The 27,035-nt window shown below is 40.0% G+C and overlaps 1 protein-coding gene across 2 annotated transcripts; it reads left to right on the top strand.

The window, feature by feature from the left end:
* Positions 1–9,261: 9,261 nt before the first annotated feature.
* Positions 9,262–26,756, top strand: adad2 (adenosine deaminase domain containing 2). 2 transcript variants are annotated; one of them, XM_004550324.5, is made up of 11 exons: positions 9,262–9,420; positions 10,160–10,322; positions 11,037–11,181; positions 13,021–13,159; positions 14,924–15,052; positions 17,868–18,018; positions 18,265–18,435; positions 18,712–18,926; positions 19,564–19,798; positions 26,204–26,336; positions 26,455–26,756. In XM_004550324.5, exons 2-11 carry the CDS (start codon positions 10,174–10,176, stop codon positions 26,563–26,565), a joined length of 1,578 nt encoding a protein of 525 aa, XP_004550381.2. In that variant the 5' UTR covers positions 9,262–9,420; positions 10,160–10,173; the 3' UTR covers positions 26,566–26,756. The 2 variants fall into 2 exon arrangements, with proteins under 2 accessions (XP_004550381.2, XP_004550382.2); XM_004550325.2 differs by lacking the exon at positions 9,262–9,420 and adding an exon at positions 9,457–9,643.
* The last annotated feature ends 279 nt before the right edge of the window (positions 26,757–27,035 follow it).

The following is a 27,035-nucleotide window of genomic DNA, read 5'->3' as shown; positions in this document are numbered from 1 at the left end:
AGAAATGGGGGAGCCTGGACGGGGACCAACTGTGCCGCGTAGATGATGGCTGGTGGCCTGCTTACTGTGGCGTTGATCGAGGCTGCAGAGAGAGAGAGAAAGCTAGAGAACAGAAAGACGGAGAACCAAAAGAGAGAAAGGAAAAGAGAGATGGGAGCACAGAGAAAAGGACAGAGGGAGGAAGGGGAGGAAGAGGAAGAGGGAGAGATTCAGAGCTGGTGCAGCTGCCATGGTAACCGGCATCACCTTGGAGAGGAACAGAACAGAACCGCTCTGGGGAAAGACCCAGTGTGTGAGCGCATATACACACACACGTACACACAAAACTCATCAAACAATCACTTTCTCATTTATGTTTCATCAACACTGCCCTATTTTTGGATGTGGAGTCTTGGTTGAATATGAGAAATTTTTTTGGGATCAACAGTCGGTTCAGCGCAGTTCAAATGACGCCCCGCTGGCCATGGATGTTTAATTGATACGTCTGAACCGGGGCAATATCTCATACATGCTTCACTTTCATCGCCTGCTCCTTTTGTGCTCCGCAGAAAGCCTCATATCGGCCCGCCTCTTTTTCATACGCATTAAATGTACAGTATCTGCATTAAATTTGCATGACTGCAGAATTCCACAGTGAGAGCATGTAGGCTTTAAACTGCACCACAGTGCAAGTCTGCCCTTGAAAAGTCTTGATACATGCGTACAGTATGCCATACTGTACTGTTTGCTTTCCTTGCCATCTGAATATGCATATACTGCATCCCCTGCTGTGGCTGTGAGGAGGACTTCCCATCCCCCCATGTTTCACCCAGAGTGCAACGTGAATCCGATCTGCATACGTGTGAAAGATTCCCCCTATTCCGTAACCTTATCTTCCACGCTATTAATTTTATGGGAATATAATTAGACGTTTGATTAGCTCAGCCTTTTTTGTTTAAAATTAAGTTTCACATTTATCTTACCGTTCTTCTTCCCCATCCTTTTGATCATTATGTCTTTGTTTAACACAAAAATGATCCTGAGTGAGAAAAGTGTTTTAGTTCATGTTAAACTCACTGATGAATGTATAGTCAAACATAATAAAGCCATTGTTTTTGTATTGTGAATATTTCTGCATTGACGATTAAGTTAAAAAGTGTAAGATTAGACCCCAAGTATGTTCAGAATCCAAGAATCAACACTCGATTAAATGAATACATGGAAGAGTTGAATAATTTGTACAATTTTCTTAAATAATTAATGGTAAATGTTTGATTTAGAAGCTGAAAGATGACCATCTACCTTGACCAAACAGATTATTGCACATGCACACCTAAGCCCTCTGCAGCAGTGCTGGACTTGCTTAAATGTAATATAGCGGAGAAACAAACTCAATGCAGATGCCATTCTGCTATTTATAGCATAGCATGTGCCAGAAAAATGTGCTAACAGATGCAATGGGTGTAGCAAGGACATATAGGAGGTAGGGGAGGTGCAGACAGTGATGTATCAGGAACCGAAGGCTGTTATCCAGCATTATATTAAATATATATATGATATGACTTTAAAGATACAAATGAGGAAACAGGAAACAACAACCAAGTCAAAAAGTGCACAACCTGCAGCTCTTAGAGGCTCTATTAGGACACACATGCAGTGCTTCGAGCTAAATGCTAATATGGTCGAGCTAAATGCTAACATCGGCCTGCTAATGTAGTTACACATTTCTAGTGTGCTGTGCTTTTTAGCAGGACTCATGCTTCGTATGGCCACTGTCATTCTTAAGAAATAATCCAGTACTCCATTGTTGTACTATTGACAAGTACAAGCTACTGGGCATCAGTGATTTTGGTGAGTTGTTTGTACGACAAGACAAAATCCACCACAGCGACAGCCAGAAGTAGCTCATACTAATGTGTTTCTGTATCACCAGTCTTTTTTTGTTTGTACCATGAACGGGTCTGCATTCTAAGATCTTTTTATACTTTTGACTTGCATGTTTTATAGCTATTTTCCAAGCTACTTATATAATCTATAAGTATTTCAGGCTGATATACAAAATCTCTGCATGTCAGTTTGCTTGTGTTTTCACCTTAGGCCCCTGAAGGTTTATATTTATATTGTATGTTTTATAGCTATTATGATGTTATCATATTCCCTAGAAACCACTTAATAACAGGATAAAAAATTTTGTATTTATGCAGGGATAATCCCTTATTAAAGTCTTGGTATCATTTTTAGTTAGCAACCACCTAGCAAAGGGCTAAAATAACCAGCTTTTGGCCTTTATGCACCTACAGTAGCTTATGAAAAGCATCCCAACTTTTTAATTTCATGGCTGTAACGTCTCATTTATATCCCACAAATTTCAGTTACACCTGCTTAGCAACCACCTAGCAGCACCCTACAATGACCAATTTTTAGCATAGACAGTGCTTAGGAAATTTATTAGACCACCGACCATAAAAGCAAGGAAACACAAATATTATATATATAATATATTAATATATTTATAATTTGTTAATGTCAGTTTTATATCCATAGCTTTGTTTAAAGCAACAAGGCTGACCTAAGTGCTTTACAAGTTTGTTAAAAAATTGCCAACAGCACACACAGACTACCGTGTAGTACATGTAGTACGTACAGCACGTGCTACCTATTACATATACTAGTTTAACTAATTGAAACGGTTACAAACATTTCTGCCAGTAGCTGTCAAGACATTTCAAAGCCACAATTCTCAATTGCGCTGTGGCACTAGAGGTAAATTTCATCAGCACGGAAATCTTCAGTAGACCACAAATGAGTGTGACTTCAGCTTACTTTGCCTTACTTCAACTGAGACACACTGAGATGGGTCGTTTTTTGGGGGAGGGGGGGTTCTTCCAGGCCAGCAACAGTACATGTGGTTTCTTAAGTGGCAGTCACTTAGTGTTAATATGATTCCTGGATTCCTGGCAGTGCCTATGGTTAGTGATATGTTGGTCCTACCTACACAGACATCTATCATCTTAAATGTGATAATACAAGGTCAGCATCTGTTGACCATATGCTTTGTGAAAAACGCAACGAGACTGTGAGAGCCGTCTACACACCTCTGCTGCAATATAGATTCCATTAAGGCATTTAAAGGCATATATAGGGAGCTTATAAAAGTGGTGGCCATTATTTCGTTTGCATGAAAACCTCATAGCTCCACGTACCATGTGATCACTTTAGCAGAATGATATAATGCTGTGGTTCTATTCTCCAAGGACTGCGTGTCGTTCCAAGCCTTACTGCGACATTAAGAAAAAAAAAGACCAATTTGTTCATCATAAATCCTTAAACATTACATTTTAGAGATAAGAGGTTTCACCTGCATGCACTAAATGTAAAATGATACAATCGTGCAGCCGGATGTTCTACTAATGCACACAACGTGTTTATGAAGGCTGCTGCATATCCTATAGCTATGCTTGCTCTCTCAGGCCTCTACTTTAACCACAGCATAGAGGAATATAACACTTAGGCCTGTCAGGAAATGTCTGAATGAGTCTTTGATTGTGGCATTTTTTAAAATGCCCATTCTTTGCTTGATAATCTCTGCCTTTCAGAAAGAGCTCACCTTTCTTTTCTGCTTTGTTCCCCTCCTTGAACCAGCTATGCTATTATATATAATATGTTTGTAATTTGCAAAGACAGTGAAGTGGCTAATACATGATCAGATGCTCTGGTTAACAAATAAGTGGCTCAATCACAAGGAAAGGAAAGGAGAGGAGAGGAGGATTGGGAAAAAAAGGGAAAAAAGTGAGGGGGAGGCAGGGGGAGGTCAACAGAAGGAGAGGCAGATGCTCGTGCCTCAGATGCCTGTGCGCGAATAATTATCCTGATGAGATTCACCAAGAGCGGCACGAAATGCAGAGGAAGAGGAGGCGGATTTGGGGAATACCTCACGACGCAGAAAAGAGAGACAAAGGGTGATTAAGTTTTATATAAATGTACTGTAGTACAGCGTGTACATGTGGGTTCGGCATGCCGCTACCCACCGCTTCTCCTTCATCTGTTCTCCCTCCTCGTCATACACCGGGTTAGAAAGTGGAGCCTCCCTCTCATCCTTGAAAGATGCATGAAGCAGCAGCTATAGAGACACAGGGAGAGACTAGAGGAGATAAAGAGAGAAGGTGCACTAAGCAGAAATAGTCTTCAGCTCCATATAAGAGCACATAGGTAGGTATGAACTCCCAGCGTGTGTCTGTTGAACGAAGGCAGGAAGGACAAAGGAAATAAGGGCAGGTTCAGGTTTTTTTCCTTTGCTCTGGTTTCTTTTCCCTCATCCTTGATTGAGTTTGCATGCATCGCTGACCTCTTGCTCCTTTTATAATCACTTTGTTCAGCCTAGCATCAGTAGACACGTCTTTCTTTCTTTTTTTGTGCCGGGCAGCAAAAACCATCATGTCTCTTTCTTCACGTTTTAGTGAAAGACGGTGATCTCTATCTCTCTACAACCGAGCACATTTGTAAGGATCAAAAGACAAAACCAGCTTTGTGTCGAGGATGCGCACAACCAGGTCTTCACAGACACAGACGGAGGCTCTACTTACACCTTTCATGTGGAAGTTTTTTTTTATCACAGATGATATCTTTTTTTATCTATTAAAATAGAAGGCTTTTTTTATGCTTCTGTAAACATATCATTTCTGTAAAATCCAACTAGACTGTCAGTACTAGATGATTTATGACAGACACAGACAATGTCTATTGATATTTGAGCTTTTAGATTCTTTTATAATCCAAGTAAAACACGACTGAGTTTTTGCAATGTGAAGCCATGCTTTAGCAAGAGCTAAAGAGTGTGCTAGCATCTCTATGAGGCATTGATGCAAGAGTGGTGTGAGCTGACAATAGCATGCTCACATGGACACTGCAACAATGCTGATGTTAAGATGTTTCATATTTAGCGTGATCACCATCGCAGTTAAGCTCTCAAGGAGGAAAACAAGAACTGATTAGCAACCTGCTTAAATCACAGCACAGCTAATGCAAATGGAAACGTCCACTTCAGCAGTATTGCTCTCCATCTTCCTCTAGTACCTCCTAAAAGACTAATATCCTGTTCAATTGTTCTTTTTTCAATAAGTGTTGGTCCACATATAGGTGGATCAACACTTGTCCAGTGAAGCACAACACGTGCTGCTTCTGCTAGAAGGAATAAGAAGGTAGAATAGTAATAAGGGCATCATTATAATCGTATGCTGAGAATATTTAGGGAAAGCTGTGCTGGATCCCAAACCCCAGCGCTCTTTCCTTCTCCCTCTGTTTCCTCTCTCCTCTGACTGATGCTGCTGATTTGTAGGTCATGTGTGAGTATCAGAAATAAACTGAGAGAGTGGGTAAGAAAAGGACTTTTACCCTCTAGTGGTGAGCCTGGGGAAAGGCCTGTCAGAATCATTTATGGGGGGGAAAAAAGATGAATGTCCAATTATCCCTGTTCAGTTGTGCATGGAGACCGTGACCCAGTTGGAAATCAGTTTTACAAATTTCCTTTTTTTTGATTCACAGGCAGCTTTCATCCAGTTAAATGTGAATGAGGCGATGATGCTGCACGAATGTGCAATAAAGTTATAGAAATGCTGTAGAAATGTTAGCAAGCTGAAATAATGTAGGGGGCGGGGAGGGGGAAGAAGGCTATAAAACCAACTTTCACCAGGCACTAAATGTAAGGTTTAATTTTAAATGCACTTTCAGTGTTGTGTAAGCTACATATGCCCAAACACACACACAGTCGTTCATACGCTGCTTGCTTTATTAGACACGACATCATAAATCAGAGGCAGTTTTTTGGGATCACTTTCTTACTCAAGGACATTTCAACGTGCAGCCTGGAGGAACCAGAGGTGGAACTACTGACCTTTTACGTGACCTTCTTGTGTAGTTGTCTGTGTCGTAAATTATTAAAAGTTTGTTGGGGGTTTTTTCAGTTTTTTAAAGTGCAATTGTCTCACTTACTGCTGGTATGTTTCTTCCGTTGCCACGGTATGTGCAAGTACATTATGTGTGGAGAAACGGTCACAGACCACAAAGGTCATCCGTTGAATTGAAACACACACAGTACCATTCTGTAAATTAGGTAAATGAGGGACGGTGTCTTTTACACAATCCTTGGCATTATGGTTGGGAGGAACAGAAAAGGGCAACAATTCTAAAATTCATCATAAATGAGAATCTTAACATTTCACTTTAAAAAAAACTAAATCTAATAGACGGTGATTCTGCGGGGAGTCGGGAAGGCTTTAATTTCAGGGTCCTTTGACTCTCAAAGTGACGTTTTTCAACAGATAGCTGAATTTGAGGAGACACAATGTGTCTGCATTCATCACAAAACAGTCCTGTTATATTTTACTCAAATCTATATCTTATCTATAACCACATATTGTACATATGCTGCACTTCAAGTAAGTGGCCACTTCATTAGGTACACCTTTTGTATGGTAGATTGGACTCTTTTTTTTTTTTTTTTTTTTACCTCCAGATCTCAGTTAATTATTCATGGCCAAGATTCAACATGGTGCTGGAAACATTCCTCAGAGGTTTTAATCCATATTGACATGATAGCGTCACACGGATTTGTCAGCTGCACATTCATGATGTGAATCTCCTGTCCCACCACTTCCCAAAGGTACTCTGATGAATTGAGATCCTGTGACTGTGGGGGCCCGCTAAGTACAGTGAACCCACTGTCATATTCAAGACCAGTGTGAGATTATTTGAGCTCTGTGACATGGCAGTGTATCCTGTTGCAACAATTACTGAAAAATACCAATAACCACGCCTTGGGCAAAGTCTCTTAAATCACACTTCTTCCTCATTTTGATGTACACTTTGAATTTTAGCAGGTTGACACTTCCATGTGATTGCCTGATTTGATATTTACAAGTCTACCTAATACGGTGGATGTAGACTGTATGTTTAAAGTTTAACCTGGAGAAAGACATCCTGCAGTACAAGAAAGTTAAAGGTGAATTTGTCTTAAAGGATTTTTGCAGTTTGTTAGTTTTTTCCAAGTCGTCTGTAGACATGCCAATTTTTAATGTTTGATAACTGTCAAGTGAAAATCTGACAAAATGTTACACAAAAAGTGAGACAGCCGACTGAAAGACACTGCCTAACCTAACCATGGTGCCAGCAGGCTTGAAAAGTCTAAGGATGAGCAGAAACAGAATGTAACTGAATTCCATAACTGAAATAATCCAGGTATTTCTACCATTCATAAAAAGAACATAGCAGCTAAATATTTATCCTACTGTATTTGCACATAGAGCACATACTGCTGTATAGTATAATATGCAGTAGCCAAAGATGATGAGAGAAAAAGCGGCTGGTGTAAATTCAGGTTTGCATTGAGAGCATTATCATAAATTAATACATTATAGTGTTATCTGTGACAGTCGGGCATCAGCAACAATGCTCATCAACAGTGCATAGAGGGGTTTTTTTTATTTGTTTTTTTGACACACATAGGCACACATACGCAAGCGGGCCAACACAATCACACTTTCACAAACACGTGCACATAATAACATATGTTTAGAAAATTGCAACAGGCTCAGTGTTTCACAGTTTTGCTTGTCTATATTCCAACACAAAAACTGTGACAATGTATTTGGGAAACAGTGTCCCTAAGCAGAAAAAAAAAAAGACTGTATCAAGCTCTGTGGTTTCCTCCGTCTCTTTATTTTAATTAAAAAAAAATAAACAGGGAAATCTCTCAGCCCTGTGAGCGAATGTGTGGGTGTGAAAAAATAAGGAGACGAGAGTAAGAAAGACATTGAAGGGGAGAGTAAGGGGAATAGAAAGAGACAAAGACGGGGAGTCAGGGAGGGAATAGGTGGTATTTAAAATGAAGATGACACCCGGGATAGTTTCCATTGTGCCTCAGCATGCTCTCTTGAGATGGGAGTGACTTAACATTTCACAGTCTCCTGTGAAACACAGGCACAGTGAGACATAAGCACACACACATCCTCATAGGAGAGTCTTGTTTGGCTCAGAACACATACGAAGGCTTTTTCTCTTGAGGTGACAAGAAGGGAAATAGAGTTCAGTCTGCAGTTTCACAATGATGGGCGGGGGGGGGGACACATTACTCCACTGCAAATCACACGTTCTAATTTTAACTGTGGCGTGCTCATTTCATCATTGGAGGTTCGGTGTGTGTTGTGCGTGCACTCTTATCAATGAATGGGCGTGCAATGTATGTGTGTGAACAGTGCTACAGATTTATTTATTCATAGAAATCACCAACCCATCGCTGTACCTGTTTTGCTTATTTACTGTCAATACATAAAACATGAATGATCCAGCCTGGCAGAGTCGCCCTTTCATTTCCTCTCATTTCCCGAATTCAATGGAAATTTCACCGAAATTGATTAAATCCACATGGATATCAGTGTAAGTAGAGATCTGAATCTGGGATATTTACACATGTGTGTAAGAGGCATGAGTGGTCAATCCTAATATGTATATTTTGAGATCACTCCTCAGATGCATCCTTATTCAGTGTCTCTCAAAACATCATTTTATTCCCATCCGCTGATTGACAGCCGATCATCCATCCATCTGTCAATCCATCTTCTTCTGCTCATGCAGTTTAGGGTCTGTCATAGCCCTGACAGCTGATTATGTTTCATGCATGTCTGTCATGCTGAGTTGACACCATTAACATGTTTGCATCAACATGGGGGTGTGCAAAAAAAAAGAAAAGAAAAGAAGAAGAAGCATATATTCAGCAGTATGTCAGCACCTCTCTGTTTTGTGTACTTGTGGTCTTTGGATGTTTTTTTTAAATGACTTAGGGTCACCTCTGGGTTGTCAAAACAGGGGTTGGTTCTTATAAGGCAGAACTGGCAAGCACCAGTTACACATGCAGGTGGAAAAGTGGCATCAGGTCCAAATCTTGGGAAAGTTACACCTTGTATTCTCACTCTGATGATGCGGTTTCACTGGAATGATCTGTTAAGAGTCCTTTCCCCAAACCTTATTCAAAACAATTCATGAAGTGATGATGTGAATATTTCCAAATTGTAACTGAATATAATTGCAGTCTATACAAGATCGAATTTCCCAGAGGAACCCACCCGAGGGATTAATAAAGTTATATCTTATCTTATCTTATCTTATCTTATCTTATCTTATCTTATCTTATCTTATCTTATCTTATCTAAGAGTCAGGCAGCATATGAGTGAAACATGTCCACATACCTTTTGGAAAGTTTCTCATTATAGCTATATTTATTAATAATTTTATATAATTTTAATTGCATTGGCAGGTGTTGACTTGAAGTAGCTGCTTCGGTCACTTGCGCGCAGATTTTCACACCTGTTATCGTCTCTGGGTTGCAACGGCTTCCCACGTCAGATGTAGCTAGTCTTTTAAAGCCTGAACAAGCGTTAAGTGTAAAGGTAAGCTTTTAGCAGTGTATTTGGAAGTTAAAGTGTTAACTAAATACTTAGTCGCTGGCAAACTCGCGGTGAAACAATTTCATGTTTTATTGTTTTCTGCCGGGACTGGTAGAGGTGCTCTAACGTGTGGTAGCAGAAAGATGCTAACGTTAGCTTTATCAGTGAAGCTAACGAAGCATTGGTGGCTAGTTTAGAGTTAGACGTTCTTTCCAGTTTGAAACGGGTAAACTTGTTCATATTTTTCCTACTGTCAATTAATTTCAGCTCGGTCGATACTTTTGGTTATACTAGCTAACTCGTCGTTTACTTTTGATAGCAGCTAACTAGTTAGCCTCTCAGCTAAACCGCAAAGCTGCAGAAAATGCACACTTAAATTTTGTGTTGGCGCTGTGGACTAAAGGAAAAGGGAAATGTTATCGCCTCTAGACATCACAATTTATCATCAGCTGTCAATAAGCTAGGGGTTGTTACTTTTGGTTTGCTGTTAATCGTGTAGTTAGTGTAGCTTTATTGGGATTATATATTTAAACAAAAATGTCATTTCATGAGTATGAGTATTAAAAGCTGTCAAGGCACAATGGGATGAACACACTCATTCCTACTTTTGTTAAATATGTATAAATGCAACAGTAGCAACTTCACGCCACCATAGGGCGAGAGGCGGGTACACCCCGGACAGTTCGCCAATCCGTTTTATTTATGTATGTATGTATGTATGTATGTATGTATGTATTTGCAGGTTGTTCGAACACCATGACTAGTCGAGGAGCATTTAAATATTCGAGAAGAGGTGCTGCTAGTTTCTGGTCTTTGTCAGACCGTGAGCTGAGCCCACGCCCTCACTGTCCTCAGGTCCACAAGACAGACGATGCAGACATTTACACTGATGCTGCTGGGCTGAGGTAATGGGGAAAAAAAATATGACCGCCACCTTGTCACATGCTGTGTCCACCTGTTTGGACAAGGACTTAACTTTTGTATGTGTTCCTACTCACCTCCGTATAATTGGTGGAGAGACTTGAAATGTCCTTGAACACAAACCCTGCCTTTAAACGCGACAGATACACTTTCACGTTTCTCTCGCACATGCTGGGACAGAGGTAACTAATTTTCTGTTTCACTGCAGGGAAGTGCACTCTTGATGCGTGGGTCAATAAAACCAGGATGTAACTGTTTCTTTGTCAACAGCAATTTGGATTTTATTGTGTCTTACTGAGGCTTCACAGCAGGCAGGTGAACAGCTTGCTAATGAGTCCAGTGTCCGGTCCAAAATTGGGCACATTACACTCTGTTACTAATGAGTGCACCCATTGTTTCAAGACAGTGAGAAAGACAGTGGCTCTTGTGGTTGTGAAACTTCTCATGTACTTGATTTTAATCTGCTCTGAACTTTTACAGCCTCATTCATTTACTTATGCAGTTCTATTTTTTTGTGTGCAGTCTTAGCAGGTTGTTAGCGGTTTTTTTTTTTTTTTGTTTTTAAGAGGAAATTGTAGGTGAGAATTATCTTAAAATAAAAGCAGCTGATAATACTGTTAATTTTTAGCTGTTTGTGCTGACTGAATAAGGGATCAGCTGTTCATTTCCTAGTGGGTCTGTGTTTGTTGCCCTCCTAGGACAAACGAACATGCAGCTGGAGACTATGATACAGCACCAGAGGCTCTGCTTTCTGAAGGAGACCACAGACCCCAAATCGAAAAGGGCGCCGTCCCCACACTCAGCCATAATTATGATTCTGGTGACATAATGTTGGAAAATGAGGTAACTATATGAGTATACACAGATCAGGTGTAACACCTTGACCACCTACCTAATATAGTGTTGGCCCACTTTTGCTGACAAAAGAGGCCTGACCTGTTAATACATGGACTCTGCTAGACCCCTGAAGGTGTGCTGTGGTATCTAGCACCAAGATGTTAGCAAGCAGATCAGTCAAGTTTTGTAAGTTGTGCGGTGGAGCCTTATTTGTCCACAACATTTCACAGATGCCTGACTGGGTTGAGATCTGTGGAATTTGGAGGCCAAGCCAACACCTCAAATATGTTGTTGTGCTCAGCAAACCCTTTCTGAACCTTTTTTTGCTTTGTAGTACATTATCCTGCTGAAGGAGGCCGCAGCCATCAGGTAATACTGTTTCCATGAAAGGGTGCACATGGTCGCCAACAATGCGAGGTGGTATATGTCAAAATAACATCCACATGGATGGCAGGACACAAGGTTTTTCTCCGTTTTTCTCATCCACACGTAAATGCAAAAACGGAGTTTTCAAAAATATCCACCCTGGCCGGAGTTTTTAAAAAATCTCTGTTTTCAGTGACCGAGAACGCCGTTTACGTGTGGACGAAAGGTGCAAACGCATAGAAAAAGCTGCGTTTTCAAAAAATACCAGTGTACGTGTGGACGTAGCCTAAGATGGTTTGCCATCTTCTTGTATAGTACGTTCTGGTGCCAGGTGTTCCCTACGTAAGAATGCCTCACACAGCCGGCCATGATTGATATGAGGCCACCTTCTTTCATTGCTCTGTGGTTCAGTTTGGAAGCTCACCTGCCCACCACTAAAACTGTCCAACTGCAGCTCTTGTCTTGCTGAAAAGCTGCAGTTTTGGAGATTGTCTGACCTTGTTGTCAAGCCATCACTCGCTCAAATCCTTAAGCTTGCCAGTTTTTCCTGCTTCAAACACATCAACTTTGAGGACAAAATGCTCACTTGCTCGCTCACATATCCCACCCACTAATAGGTGCTATGATGGAGAGATAATTGATGTTATTCAGTTGAACTGTCAGTGGTCATAATGTTATGTCTGATCAGCGTATATAAGACCAAGGTTTTCTGAAAGTTCACTGCCGTTGCATTTAATGTATTATGCTATTAAGACTTTTTCATTAGAAATCTTATCTCAGACGATGAGATGCTGACAAGGTCTTATACATCTACTTATCATCTCTTATTCAGAAGGTGTACTTCACAGATTAATTAAGATATGTGAATTAATTGTGGCATTAAACCATACTTGAAAATCTGACATCAAAATGCAATCTCAATATCTGCGATAATTAACATTAAATTGCTTGACTGGCAAGCAGAACAGTGGTTCATACCATTATCCAGTTTAGTGAAGGGGCTCTAAACCACCTGCAGCCACCTTGTCACTTTAACTGTGAACAGCAGAAGTGCATTCAGTGCTTATCTCACACATAACACTGCCTTCCTTGTGTTTCCTTGATAACGGCTCAAGATCAGTTGGCTCAAGAATGATAAGAACACCAGAGTCCTGTTTGTTTTGGGGTTTTTTTGTTTTTTGTTTTTTTTACCCTCCTAAGACCCGAACTCTTCCACAGCAGGCATTTTGATGTTTGGGCACATTGGGGCTCAATGAATGTAAAAACAAAGAATTACCAGATTTCTTTCTTTTTTTTTTTTTTCTTTTTTTTTTTACCTTTTTTTTTGTTTTTAAGAAAAATAAGAGCCACAAATGAGGATATTAGTTTAAAATTTTGATAGAACAGTAGCAGTATAATGTCGTCGTAACCCAAAATGTAATGTCCACATATGTGGACGCCAGGTCCTAGGAGGTTAAAGAAGGGTTTTGTCTTTCTCAGGCTGAAGATTCGGATGATGAACCAACTGTGCTCTCCCTTCATGGTATGTCACCTCCTGAAAGCATACTGTCAGATGAAGATCTTCTAACAGAGCAGGTCAAGGACATAAACCAACCTGATACAACCACAAAGACTGAAGGTACAGTAGCAATTTAATAAAAGTAAAACTTGAAAGCGCTCACATTTTCAGTGGCACTTCTGCAGTTGCTACCAGCTAGTATACACAGAAACACCCTGTTTGATAGTTTGTTCTCACAGCTGCGAATCTGCTCCCTCCAGTGTTAAAGGCACAATTAGATGTCAGTAGATATCAGATTATAGTCATGAATTATTTTTTTCTTACAGCTTCCAATTCAAATGCGTAATCCTAGTTATAGTGGCCATTGTAGTACAAAAAACTCTGGCAGCTGTGGTTAGTGCAGGAGGTTGTTAAACCTTTCTAAAGGAGTCTGATACGAGATGATGAGTAAGTGAAGCTCACTTCTTTCTGATGACAGTAATACTAAGGCAAGTTGTTGAGGATATCCTGAACTTCTTTATGCTCCTGTTAGCTGGCATTAGGTAAACTTTCTTTGAAGTGGATCTAACATTGTTGAACTCTGACAATAAGCGAAACAACTCTCACATGATGTGAGAATGTAATCAAACTGCCGTACATTAGGTGGTATAATGTTAACTCAAAACCAGCTGTTGTTGTTAGCTGTTAGCTGGCTCATTATCAGCTGTCCAGAGATGGGATGGTTGCATGTCTAATCTGCTGACAGATTTGGGAATAAAAAGCATGTTTATGCACACTTGTATGTGTTAGTTTTATTCAGACACTGGTCACATTGTCACTTTCCTTTGTGTTTTTGCTTTTTGGTGAAGGGGACCCTTGTCACATGATTAAAAGCATAGGAATGATCCTTCATGTCTTGAGTCTGAATGTGTAGAAATTAATTGCAATTGTGACTGGTCTCTAGTATAAAACATAACACGCAATTAGGTGGAATGGCGAAGTCCATGCATTTAAGATGGTATGTTAATATGGCAACTTCCACAAACCGGTCACTGCTCTTGTGTATTTTTAATGGATTAATTCTAAGGCTTTGACAATGCATCAATTTGTTTGCAGACGTAACTACACTCTAATCGGTGTATATTTATGAAGGTAACATTCTTATTTTATTAAAATGACCTCAAAAAAGACTGACTGTAACTTTTAAAAAAATGATTGTTGCCTGTGCCTGAGTCACTCTGTCCTGGTCATACAGTCATCGAATATCACTACTGATCACACACAAGTCAGTCATCAACCTCCCTTCAAGAAAATCTTTTCACACGTTCACCCTTTTAAGGTCTTTTTTTCCTGTTGAGATTGAAAGCTCCGTTTCAGGGTTTTCAGATCAGTGGTTTTCAAACCAGTGGTCTTGTTCACAAGACACTCCTATATTCAAACCTATGCAAAATGCCCTCTACTTATTTTTATTTTTTTTTATTTCTTTTTGAACATATTTTAAGATGAAGGCGCCAAGTGTGACGCCTACATTTTTCTTTCTGTTTGTAAGAAGTTCTGCTTGCTTATACCTCACCTCCACTGCTTCATCAGACGCTTATCTTTGGACTGAAGTGTTGCACGTTTCTTTCAGAAGTGTACAATAGATTAGTTTAAATACATTTCTCTTCATTTTAGCACATGTGGTAAACTCCTTTGTCACTACCAGCATGAGGGGAAAAAAGCGAAGTTCTCACATATATTCAGCCAGTCAGCTGACAATGTTTATGATGTGTAGCAATATCATAAACATTTTCAAGGCAAAGTCCTTCTGCTTCCACAGTTTTAAGGACACTCAGATGAGTGATGTCCAAAATACGCTCTGTCCCTGATTATATAGCTGGATTCTGCTGTTTATCTTTCTTCCAGTTTGGCGCACTGAATGGCACAAGAATCACATGGCAGCTATAAGCAGTGAGAAGTTTGACAGCCTCCTGAAAATGTGTCCAGATTTCTATGCCTGCAAGAGCCACATGGCAGCATTTGTCTTGATAAGAGGTAAGCTTCTTGTACACGTGCAGTTTTCCATTAGATTTGTGCACTTCACTGCAGGATTTTATTGTTTTCATAGTAGGTTATAAGTGGCTCCTGGATATTTAGTAGATGTATCCCGTTTACTTTTAACCTTTTTTTTTTTTTTTTTTTTTTTTAAATCTGTATCTTAACAGTGCTAAAGAAGGAGACTAGTTTTACTCTTAACTGTCTATAAATGCCTAAAGTGAGCCTGTACCAGTGGCAGGTCATTATTGCAGTAGTATGTTAAATGTCCAGACATTAGCAGTCCACATCATGAAGATTTCAAAGCATGAAAAAAAGGTCGCACTCAATTATCATAAAGTGTGTATGATATCACATGTGAGCCAACTGGAAATTTCCATTAAATATGATGGGTCACTCATTAAAAGATAATATTGTGGAATTAAAGCAATATATGCAGACTCTTTCTTTTAATAATCATGGAAGCAGAAGATATGTGTATATAAAAACATAATTCTTTGGCACTTCTATGTGAAGTAAAATAACGGAAGTTATAATCTGAGCGAGTCAATTTAGAAGAACCATTTAGGAGATGAAACTCCTTTTAAGACACAGTGTCTAAATTGCACAAGCTAAGAGCTAATTCGATATGACTACCGAATGCACGACTACACAACTGTGCGGCATTCCTGCACAGAAGGCCTCTTAGTTGTTTGAGAGTTGCCATTTAGACTGATGTAAAGTAATCTCCTATTAATGAGGTCAGCAGTACAAGCAGTCCCTATGAGTCTAAAGGTTCAGGCTTCACAGTGCTCTAAATGCTCAGTTCCTGACAGGATTTGTTGTTGTTGTTGTTTTTTTTAACCTGGTATCATCAGTTTAAGCGCACAGCATCTCCACACATGTGCTATTCAAACCTTCAGTCGTTTGAAAGAGAAATGGCTAAAGATTCAGTCACACAGCCTTAAGGTGCCACTTTTATGGTCAGTGTTAGGATGCAGGTAGCTATTGGAGTATTCTCCTGAACAGTAGGTGTCACCACTGAGGAGATAATGCTACATCAGTGCTGATAAAGGAAGTAAAGTTAAAACAGGAAGCAAAGACATTAAAAACAATGTTGTTGTTTTTCTCACTAAGGTTGTGTCCAAATTCATGGGCCGCGGTTTACGTAGGCGGGGTCCTCAGAAGGCTGGGTAGGCCGGAAGTAAACCGCTGTGAAATTGGACAGTCTAGCTTTCAGATTTGCGTCTCGGTGGAGTTTAATAAACTCAGCTGCTCCTTGCTATCTAAAATATAACAGGACACTGGTGTAAATTCTCGACTATCTCACACTTCTGTTTATTCAGCTCTGTGAAAACCAAGGAGGAACCCACCCGGGTGATTAATAAAATGTAATTTAATCTAATAACTTTAATCTCAGCCAAACTGATTTACTCACGAACAAATAAAACACTGAAAAAAGCCAAACAATAACATTTTTAGGTTATCTAAGCGACTCCTATATCACGTTTAACCTGAGTAGCAAAGGACCGCGGTGATCTGAAAATTATGTGCCGGCAGTTGTGCCGTTCTCGGCGGCTCTAGTGACCCTCGAGCTCCTGGCTAGCTATTGATCTGGTGGGTAACAGATGTCTCCGAAAACATCGGAGCACTTTTGCAAATATATGATATCTTGATAAACCTAGCAGATATTTGAAGTTTACACAGCTACATTCTCGCCTGAAAATATGTTAAGTTTATTTTGTGATCGAGAAAGAGTAATAAGATTAATATTAAAACTTAGTAGCGGCAGCCATTGTTGAAAACTGGAATTGGCTGGGCCATGCTATGATTTCTGGGATATGGAGGGCCACAAAGGATACACCCGACCCAACCTTCAAATTCGGGGAAAAGGAGGACACATTTGTCAGCTGCATTCGGAGGAGTCTACGAATTTGGACAGCCTTCGGCGTGTCGCTGTGGCGTAATCGGCCTACAAATGCGGCTTCAGGAGGATGCAGCCCATGAATTTGGACACCCCCATGTCTCTAAAATGTTTCCAAACTGTTGCACCATCTCTCTGTATGTAATCTGTTATTATCTGACTGACTGAATCAACATCAAAACAGCACATCAGCACAAACAGATGTGATATAACTTTAGTCATGCCGTTCAACAGGTGGTGAACGGAGAGCATAAAAGTACCTTTAAGAGTCAGTCACACAAACTTGGACACAGGTTGAGGACACCCTACCAATTTCTCGTAGAGCAGTAAAGAAAGTGTGAAAAATGCTCATCTTCAAAGTAAAAGCTGCAACTTTTGGAATCGTGCTAGTTCCAGCGGTAAAGAACAGTTTTCACTTTAAAGGCAAAGGCTCTCCATATCTGGTTTATTATGATCGTCTCATTATTGTACCATTAGTAGTTGGTCTTAAGTGTTTGAAGAAAAGATGGCATTTTCCATTCAAACTAGAGGAATAAAAAAGAATAAAGAGAAACGGGAACTCAATAGTGTGAATGCCTTACAGCATTTACACAATTATGGGCAACTGCGGCAATCTGCTAACAATTTTTCAGTCACAGCTCTGGTTTTAGGAACAATTTCAACAAGTAAAAGCAGGTAACCACTTGCCAACAAGTCGGGGATTACAGATTCTTCCCTAGTGACTGAGGTCTTAAGAGGAACCAAAATTACTTGTTTCAGTGGATTTGCTGCTTCAAGGTCCAGAATAAAATAACTAAATAGTATTTTATAAGCATCATTCTGTGTCATCTTTACTTCCATCTCTCGCAGTCATTGTTAATTAAAGCTATCGCTAATGAAGCTTTGAGAAGAAAAATTATCTTTTCCCCACAGAAGTTCTGGATACAGCAGGTCGTCCATGTGAGCAATACAAGGTAGTGGCAGTGGGATCTGGCCGCTCAAGTTGTAGCGAATGGCTTTGCTACAATGGGGTGATGGTTCATGACAGCCATGCCATCATCATTGCCAGACGGGCTCTTTTAAGGTACTAACTTCTAAAATTAGTTCCTAAATACTTCATCCAAATCTCAAGAATGCAGGTGTTAAAGTGCTGGTTCTGATTTAGAACACCTGAACTTCAAATATCTATTCTTAATATTCAGAATGAAGATGTAAAAAGCAGGCTGCAACATCTCACTTGCTCTCTACCAGTTATAATGCTTCTGATTCACTGAAAGTGCTGCTGCAGCTTAAAGTGGGAATAATATTTATTTTTCTGGCTTGTGTTCAGGTTTCTGTATAAACAGCTTTTGCTGTTCTTTGATGCTGATCCAAAGGCCAAGGAGAGCTGTATTTTTGAGAGTAGTGCAGCCAGCCACCAGCTTCAGCTCAAACCCAAGATCAGTCTGCATCTCTACACCAATCAGTGTCCCGAAGGAGCTCCTACGAACTTCTACTTTAAGTACAGCAATCCGCTAATTATCCCATTCTTTTGATTCTTTCTTTATAAATGTTTTTAAGTCATATTTTCCTGTGTACTTGTAAAAGGTCTCAATTCAAATCTGTGGATTTATCTTCCAAGAAATGTGACATTTTGTACATGTTGTAAAACACAGAATAATATTAACCTTTCTATGGGTTAATTTTAACTCTGTTTATAATGGACATTAAATTTTGTCCATTACTCATGAAGATTAAGTTCTAGTAAACTAAAATGTAACATAATGTCCTGTTTTAGGGTTTCTGCAAACGACACCTGGACCTCTATGGTTCTCCAGTATCATTTCAAAGGCCTACTGGTCCCTGTGGCCTACCTTGACCCGAGTCTCTGGGGCGCCAAAGTCTGCTGCATGTCTGGCAGTGACAAACTTTGCCGCTGGACTGTTACTGGGATTCAGGGTGCATTACTGAGCCACTTTATTCAGCCGCTTTACATCACAAGCATGGTACTAGGTAAGACGCTTAAAGCATTTATTCTTTATTAGAAGGGAAGTGCAGCTAGACCCATCATGAATACCTGGATGTTTTTCTACAAATATTTGGATCAGCACTAGAATGTAGTGGTTTCTTCCGTTGTTCATGCACAAGTTTCATGAAAATTGGTGTTTTTTCTACTATGAACACATAATTTATTCCCATTTTTAAAGGTTGGTTTCCAAAGAGCTGAAAATGGTCAGGTACAAGAGCTGAACTAAAAATGAGTGAAAAAGCAGCCAATGGCCAAAGTAAAACTTTGAAAGACCTTCAGAAAATCTGGAGAACTATTGCTTAAAACCATTACAAAAAAAGTAAAGCAAGTCTGCTTCAGTTTATTCTTTATTAGCATTATTCTGTATGAGCAAAATATAAAGAAATGAGGGGTGGGTCAACAGTTTTGCACAGTATCTATCTATGTACAGCAGAATCAGTCATCATATCCATGTATCAGCAAGATAGTGAGCCAACGCATTTCAAAATATTGGAAATACTGACAAGCTTTAATTCCAGTTCAACGTTGCAGATGTAATTGGCTAAAGGTGGCATCATAACAAACTAAATTTTGCATAAATTAATTTATTTCTGTTGCAAATGTTTCTAAAATCTTACTTAGGAGGCCAGAAGCTCATGAACCAGGAAGTGTCTGATATCACCAGCAAGCGACTGGGTGATGGATGGCAGATCTTTCTGCCGCAGTCCTACAAGAAACATGACATCGTCTTTGTCTGCGGGGACTACGTGGGGCCTGTTGTGCCCTCGCTGCATCATGAAAACCTCAGCATCAACTGGTGCCTCGGGGACCAGGATATTGAAGTTTTGGACAGCAGCAAGGGCTTGATTGTGGAGGGGTAAGACCCTTTTTTTCTTTTTCAAGAAATCAGTCTTTGTCATAAATTAGATGAAGTTTTTAGAAAATGTGGTGTTTCTACACCATAGATTTGGGACAAGTATGAAAATTTTCCTTGTGCTGTCATTTGTAGAGAAATGGTAGAGCTGTTGTCAGAGTTGTCTACTTTCATGGCCTCTGTGTTGCCTGGGGCTCCTGCCATCACTGGGCTTTGCTGCTGCCGACAACTGCTGATGTCCAGTAGTTAGTGTGACACAGACATGGCTTTCTCTGGAGGCTGTTTTGTCCTTGAGCAGAGATTACAGCCAAAAATAGATTTAAGATCCTTTTTTTTTTTTTTTTTTTTTTCCCCACTGCAGTGTTGCTGCCTATTTCAGCTGTTGTCCTCTTGCTCGAACTGTTATTTTTAGGCAAACACCATGGTTTTAAGTGTCAACTATTTAGAAAGGAAAAAAAGCAAAGAAAAATAGACTTCTGAAGAGAATTTAAAGGCAGGAATTCAGGACACGAGGTATGCAGAGGGCTGCTCTCTTTAGAGCTTGCCACAGCAGATCATATGCATCCATCTCATCCTATTCCCAACATCCTCCTCTGTCACACCAACTCTCTCTAGCTTTGTCTCCAAACCACTCGACCTGAGCTGTTCCTCTGATGAACTCAATTCTAATCATTTCCATTCTGGTCACAATGAAAAATCTTAAAATCCTCAAATTTTCCACCTCCACCTTGGTTTTCTGCTCTTTTTTTTTTTTTTTTTCCAGCATCACTGTCTCCAAACCATCCTTTCAGTTCTCATTACCATCTTGTAAACTTTCTCTTTGACTCTGCTATCCTTCAGTCACAAATCACCCCTACACTCATCGCCACACTCTCACCCTGCCTGCACACTCTTCTGTTGTGCTCTTAGTCTAGTGCTTTGGATGGTTGACCCCAGATATTTAAGCTCATCTTCTCCTGTCTCCTGCTCACTCACAAGCGTATTCTGTCTTGCCTCTAGTGGCTTTCATTCATTTTCTCTTCAGGGCATACTTCCACCTCTTCAGGCTCTCTTCTACTCCCTCCCTACTCTCACTAGAGATCTCAATGTTGTCTACGAACATCATAGTCCACAGAGACTCCTGATGATGTAATCCCACCCCCACTTTGAACCCACCTGCCACTTCTACTGCACACCTCACATGTCCTGGACCACTCTTCATCAACATTTGAAAATCAGAAACTGGTATGAAACCATAACTGCTGCTCACCTCTATCCTTGATCTAGCTCCAACAGCTCTCCGTCTATCCCTGCTTTCTCTCATTTTCTTCATTCATCATCCTCAATGTATTCCATCCACCTTTTAAACACTCTTCATTCATTAGTACATTTCTATCTCAATCCTCGGAAGTGTCCTTCACCACTTCATCTGTACGTTTGTCATCTGGCAATTCTTCCCTATCACCCAGAGCCTGTCTCAACTCTTCCCTGGACTCTGACTAACATTCTTCCTCCTTTAACTTTCACCTCTGCATTTGCTTTTTCCTCTTGTTTTCCAGAGTCATCCTACTGGCTTCCATTTCATTCTATCCTAGCTACATTCTCCCCTGACAACTCCCTGCAGTCTCTTTCAGATTGAACCTCATGTGTAAGATTCAGTCCTGTGTGTACCTTCATCCAGTCTTATGCATTACCCCAGATTCCTCCCTTTCTTGAAGCCCTTTTCATCCTTTTTACAAAACCCACCACCATCTGACCTTCTGCATTTCTCTCCTTAACATCATATCTACCCAACACCACCTCAACACCTCTGTTCCCTTCTCCTTCATGTCCATTGAAATCTGCTCCAATCATCACCCTCTCTCTACCACTTCATACAAATTACTCCAGAATTCCTTTCTCTTCTGACATCCAGCCTGTGCTGCAGACACACCTAATAGTCAACATGCCTGCTTTGATTTCCAGATTCAAACTCCTGTCTGATCCTGTCTGACACTCTTCACCTCCACAACACTCTCCACATGCTTTCTTTTAATAGTACTCAGACTCCACTTCTCTTTCCATCTTCAGTGCTTACAGATTTACTCAACCACCTGTCATAAAAACAAGAAAACATGAATCCTATTTAATCAAACAGTACATTTGAAAGTTCATGGATAACAATAATACTATTTTTTGCATAAGTTTTATCATTTTGATTAAAGAGCTTATCCTTGTGGATTAAACACTGCAGAAACATTTTTATTTTTACCAGTACTGTTAGTTTAGGGCAGGTGTGGTGTAAACCTTATATTGGGTGGTGGTCTAATAAATTGGTTAAGCACTGTACACCACGGTAGAACAATATCTGGCCTTGCTTCACTTCCACCTGTTCTCCTGCACACACAATATATCTTCCTTGGTTCTCTCTTGTTTTCTGTCAACATTAGCACAATTTCCATGGTCACCTTGGCTAACAGTATCATAGACAGTGTTTTCAACCTCTTCTCTGGTGAATCAACTACAGAAATCTCTTGATGAGCGGAATGTTTGAGTTGACAAAGATTTTACGCTGGATGCTCTGTGCACATGCGCAATTGCGCACTGCTGGCACGGTCTCTGTGCACAGAAAATCTGCGTTGCGCACAGAAAAAAACCTAACCTGAATTGAAATTAAAACTTAAACAATTCTGTTTTGCAGTGTTAGTCAGTGAGTGACTGGCTGCTCCCGTATGGGATTAGAACGATGCCACCTTATCCCATAGTCCAGCCAATAATGCGATTCACATTCGTATATACGCAGCTAATCAACGTGGTTGACAGGCTATGACAGCGTCCTTATGTGCCGACACTGGTGTTTTAGCTAGCAAAGCGGCGTGGCTGATGTAGAGTGAAGCCACGTTAATGACAACGTGTACAACCATTGGAGATGTGAGCAGGACAGACGGAACAATTGATGGAAAAACTGTGGACTTTATATCAGTTTTTTAATAGTGTTGATAGGCCACGTAAAACCAGAGTTATGATAAAAAAATATCTGCAATGTTTGGTTTTCTTCCTGAATACTATCGTTGTTTATATTTACTGCGGGAAGAAACGGTAAAAACGGCGTTGCTCTCCACCTGTGAGCAAAACCAAAAACCCCACCTTTTCCTCTTGGTGGAAAAATGTACCATGTCGACCAATCAAAAAATGATATGGCAACATGGCATTTAGTTGTTTAGGAAGGGGTAAGTTTTAGGAGTGACAGCGGTGTTTTGAGATGTGAGAGATTTGCGACGTTTAGCGCAAATTTTGTGTAGTTAGTGTGTAGTGTAGTTTTGTTGTGTGTGTCAGAACAATGAGGCGACTACCGAATGTTACAGGTGTTACAGCAGTGATACATGTCCTGTTGTCAGGCCTGCAGGTATCAGGCTGTTGTTCTCCTTTATCTCATAGTGGACAGAAATTATTTTATGGAGTGGCACAAATAATGTGTGTGGCATCAAATTTGATGCAGAACAGCTGATTGTTCTGTAAATAGTTTGAAATTTTTATTTTTAAAAAACGCCTTGGCTGCATTTTTAGGTAAACAGCTGCAAAAACGTTGTTGTTTGCATAACTCAGTTACTTTTTTGAAGAAGTAACTAGGGCTGGGCCATATCATATCGTTCACGGTAATACCGGTATAATGTTGGGCAACGACAAGAAAATGAAATATCGTGATAGAATATGGGTAAAACACGCATGCGCAGTGGCTTTGTTTTCATACGCACATGGCGAAAACGGCGACGGAGAATGAGAAGGGTGAAAGCGGATCATTGAATGAAACAGATGAACCAGAATTGGTTTGTAAAAATGCTGCAACTTCAGTGGTGTGGAACTGGTTTAGCTTTCGTCCGTCAGATACACAACAAAGCACTATTTTTGGTAGAGCATTGCTAGCGGGCCGTCGTTATTACCGTGTTTTTTGGAAAATACAGCACACTTAAAATCAATCCTTTGATTTTTCTGAAAATCGACAGTGCCCCTTATAATCACGTCTCGTGGAGTGATACATACTGTGCTTCAACATAATTATACTGTATTGTGTGTGTATAACCTCTTTTTAAGTTTTGTGGATATTATACATGGTTATACTGAGGATATGTCGGCCAATTTCCACTGGAAATGCGTTTTGGTTAAACTGTCAGCGAGGAATTTACATTCGCACTGTTAAGTTTTTATACAACTTTAATGCAGATTTAAAAAAAAAAACCAGCTGCTTGTTTAAGTGGAAAATACATAGATTTTTCTTTTTAACTAATAAAGTTGTGGATTGTAAAGTATTTTGTCTAGTGTCAATTATATCGTCAGTTATATCGTTATCGCAAATTTTCAAATCTATATCGTGATAAATATTTTTGGTCATATCGCCCTGCTCTAGAAGTAACTATATAATTAATTGCCCAATATTGGTCATTATATACTGTATTTTGCAGACAGAGAGTTACAGGACTCTCTCCCAGACCACAGACTCATACAAATCAGAGCTTTCATATTAAAAAAGAGAGAAAGTTGTGTTTTCAAAATTGGGGTCCAAGTTATTTTTACTTCCAATAGTGTTAACATACACAGGCCATGAACAACATTTTTTTTTTTTTAAATTTTCATTGTAAGTGGGCTAAAGCAGTTAATTAAAAGTAGTCTAACATGAATGTAAACGCTGTAATTTGATTATTTTAATAAACCATGTAACTTGGATGCTGGCGTGACCACAGTGCACACATCTGCTGTTGCTCACAGTGGTCCAAGGGACCGCTCAGGGCGTTTGTGTGTTCGCTCAGACACATGAAAAATTAGAGGGAACATTGCTCAACCCTTCCCATTTATCTGGACTTGGGGCTGCCACTTGGAGTACACTGGCTTGTGGACCTCCTGTAACTGAGCTCAGTGCACCTACTCATAAAACTTCCAAATATTAGTGTGAAAGGAAAGTTTTCTTGAATCACATGACATTTTTTTTAAATTGGCGATTTAGAAGTCTTACTTTCTATTAACTATGATTTTCAGTACCGAGGCACTTGGTGAGGTTTTTAGGAAATAGTTATCTTGGAAGGATTCAATAGTCTTTCCCTTCTAAGTATGCACTGGACATGTAATGTCTGAGTAATAGAGAAACAAAGCTAGGTTTTGAAGAATATCAGGGGTTATAGACTTTGTCAGGATGGAAGAGACCTTAAATTATTTGAAAATGAGTCTCTCTGAACAGGCTCTGCTAATGTCAGCTTCTGTGAGTGCAGTCACACTCAATTCCTCCTCAACATTTTGTCTGTTTAGGCTGCTGGGTTCCTCCCCTGTGTCTCACTCCAGAGTATCCCCTAAGAAATGTGTTAGTGGTAGTGGTAAGTGCTGCCTGCAGCAAACCCTTCCTCTCTTTCTCTCAGCCAGACCACAGCCACACTTTACCTCGGCAGTGTGATAAAATTGTCTCGCCAGACATGTTTAGCACAAATAAGCTCTGAAGCAGAGTGTGTCCCCACCAGAGTAGCATTGCATCTGCCATAAAGGTCAAAAACAGTGCTGCAGTGCTGCAATGAGAGGACATGTTTTTCCATTTATAGTTTTTGGAGGGTATCATACCCTAAATGCCTCACTGCTGCTGGCTAATTGGCTGCAATCACTGTACATTGTCTAATATGGTTAAATAAGAAGGTGTGAGTATTTAATCGGGCTCCCAATTCAAACTGATAACCGTAACAGCTTTTGGATACATTGTTGTATCATGTCAATATGAGCAGTGCCTGTACATGAAGTTGGACTGCAAACGAAGGAAGAATGTGGACATTAAATGATACAGAATTGAAAAGTTGAATCTTGTCAGGTGGAAAATGCATTTCAATTAACAAAGGACAACTTTTGTGCTGCAAAATATGTTTTTTATTGATTGCATTGTGGCAGAATGACACCATCAGCATTAAAATCCAGTGGCTGCAAATAATTTCTAGGAAAATGAAGGTTTGATTGCGCAGCAAAAACAGGAAGAGGAATGGCAATTTTCATTTCCTTCTTAGCTGCTGGTCACATAATCTCCACAGCTGAAAAGTGTTTTTTAAATCTTTAAATAATTTGTAGCTCACCTGGTAGAGCGTGCATTACATGTACCAGAGGAAGAGAGCTTACCATAGTGGCCTGCATTCGTTTCTGCCCCAGGTCCCTTTCAATCATTTCCCCTTTTTCTCTTCACCTTCCTGTCTTTTTGTTCTTTTCTAATAAAATCTTCAACGGCAGTTTTAAGAAGAAATGTGTGTGTGTGTGGGTGTGGGGGGGTATCAAATGCACCTAAAAATTGCTTGCATTAAAAATAGTATATCTTTTGTTGTATAATGAAAACTTAAAGAGGACAAATGCACCATAAAGCAAATTTAAGTAATGTGTGGGAAACCTTAACTGTTGGAAAAATGTTAATGGTGGATTTTAATGTTTCTCCAGCTCTCCTTCTGTGAGCGTGCCTGGCTACTCAAGCAGACTTTGCAAGAGAGCCCTCTACAGTTATTTCCTCAAAGTTGCACAGCTGGGTGGGCACACCTATCTGCTGGAGCTTCCCACGTACCACAGTGTCAAGGTTTGTGAATCCTCACTGTGAACTGTGCAAAGCTTTCCATTTGATGAGTAATAGAAGGTTGGCTTTTTAGTTCACTTATGTGATGTCTGATGATGTAAATGGTTTTATTCTTTTATAGGTCGAAGCCAGTGTCTACCAGACGGTCAAAGAGCTGGTGAGACAGCAGTTCCTGGAAAACCACGCAGGACTGTGGAATTCCAAAAAGCTGGTGGATTGCTTTAGCGCTTGAACTCGCAGCTGGAAACCCGTCATGCCGATGTTTACCCAAGTTCCTTGAGAGATTTGATTTGCTGTTCTTCTCTGCACTTTGCTAATTACCTTCAACAGTAATTGTAGTTTTGTTTTATCTACGACATTAGAGTTTTCAGTTTGTGTAGGTGTTTGAGAAAAATAAACAAGGCCCTGCTGTTGTGCACCAGACTGAAGGAGTCAGTTTGAATGAGTTGTGGGTGGAAACACATCGCTCAAAGGCTAACAGTGCACAAAATGGGGAACATTTTCTCTGTCGTGTCAAGTAGAACTGAGCAACATTATTGCCAGAAGCTTGAAAATGAACAATTCCTTTTATGGAGCTCGTGTTATGAAAAGGTAACTGTGTGCGTTTTTTTTTATTTAATATTACTGCCATTCACTATTTTCAACATTTGACCTTTTTTTAAATGTGAATTATTTCATTTATTTTTTGTGCATTTGTAGCCA

The sequence above is a fragment of the Maylandia zebra genome, linkage group LG10 (genome assembly GCF_041146795.1).
Source record: "Maylandia zebra isolate NMK-2024a linkage group LG10, Mzebra_GT3a, whole genome shotgun sequence".
Lineage (NCBI taxonomy): Eukaryota > Metazoa > Chordata > Actinopteri > Cichliformes > Cichlidae > Maylandia > Maylandia zebra.
Note: the sequence above shows the minus strand (reverse complement) of the source record. Positions and strands in the feature narration are given on the sequence as shown.

Coding starts and splice junctions, on each gene's coding strand:
- adad2 (XM_004550324.5), top strand. CDS start 10,174: ATGACTAGTCGAGGAGCATTTAAATATTCGAGAAGAGGTGCTGCTAGT. Junction 11,182..13,020: donor ACATAATGTTGGAAAATGAG/GTAACTATATGA, acceptor TGTCTTTCTCAG/GCTGAAGATTCGGATGATGA. Junction 18,436..18,711: donor CCTACGAACTTCTACTTTAA/GTACAGCAATCC, acceptor GTCCTGTTTTAG/GGTTTCTGCAAACGACACCT.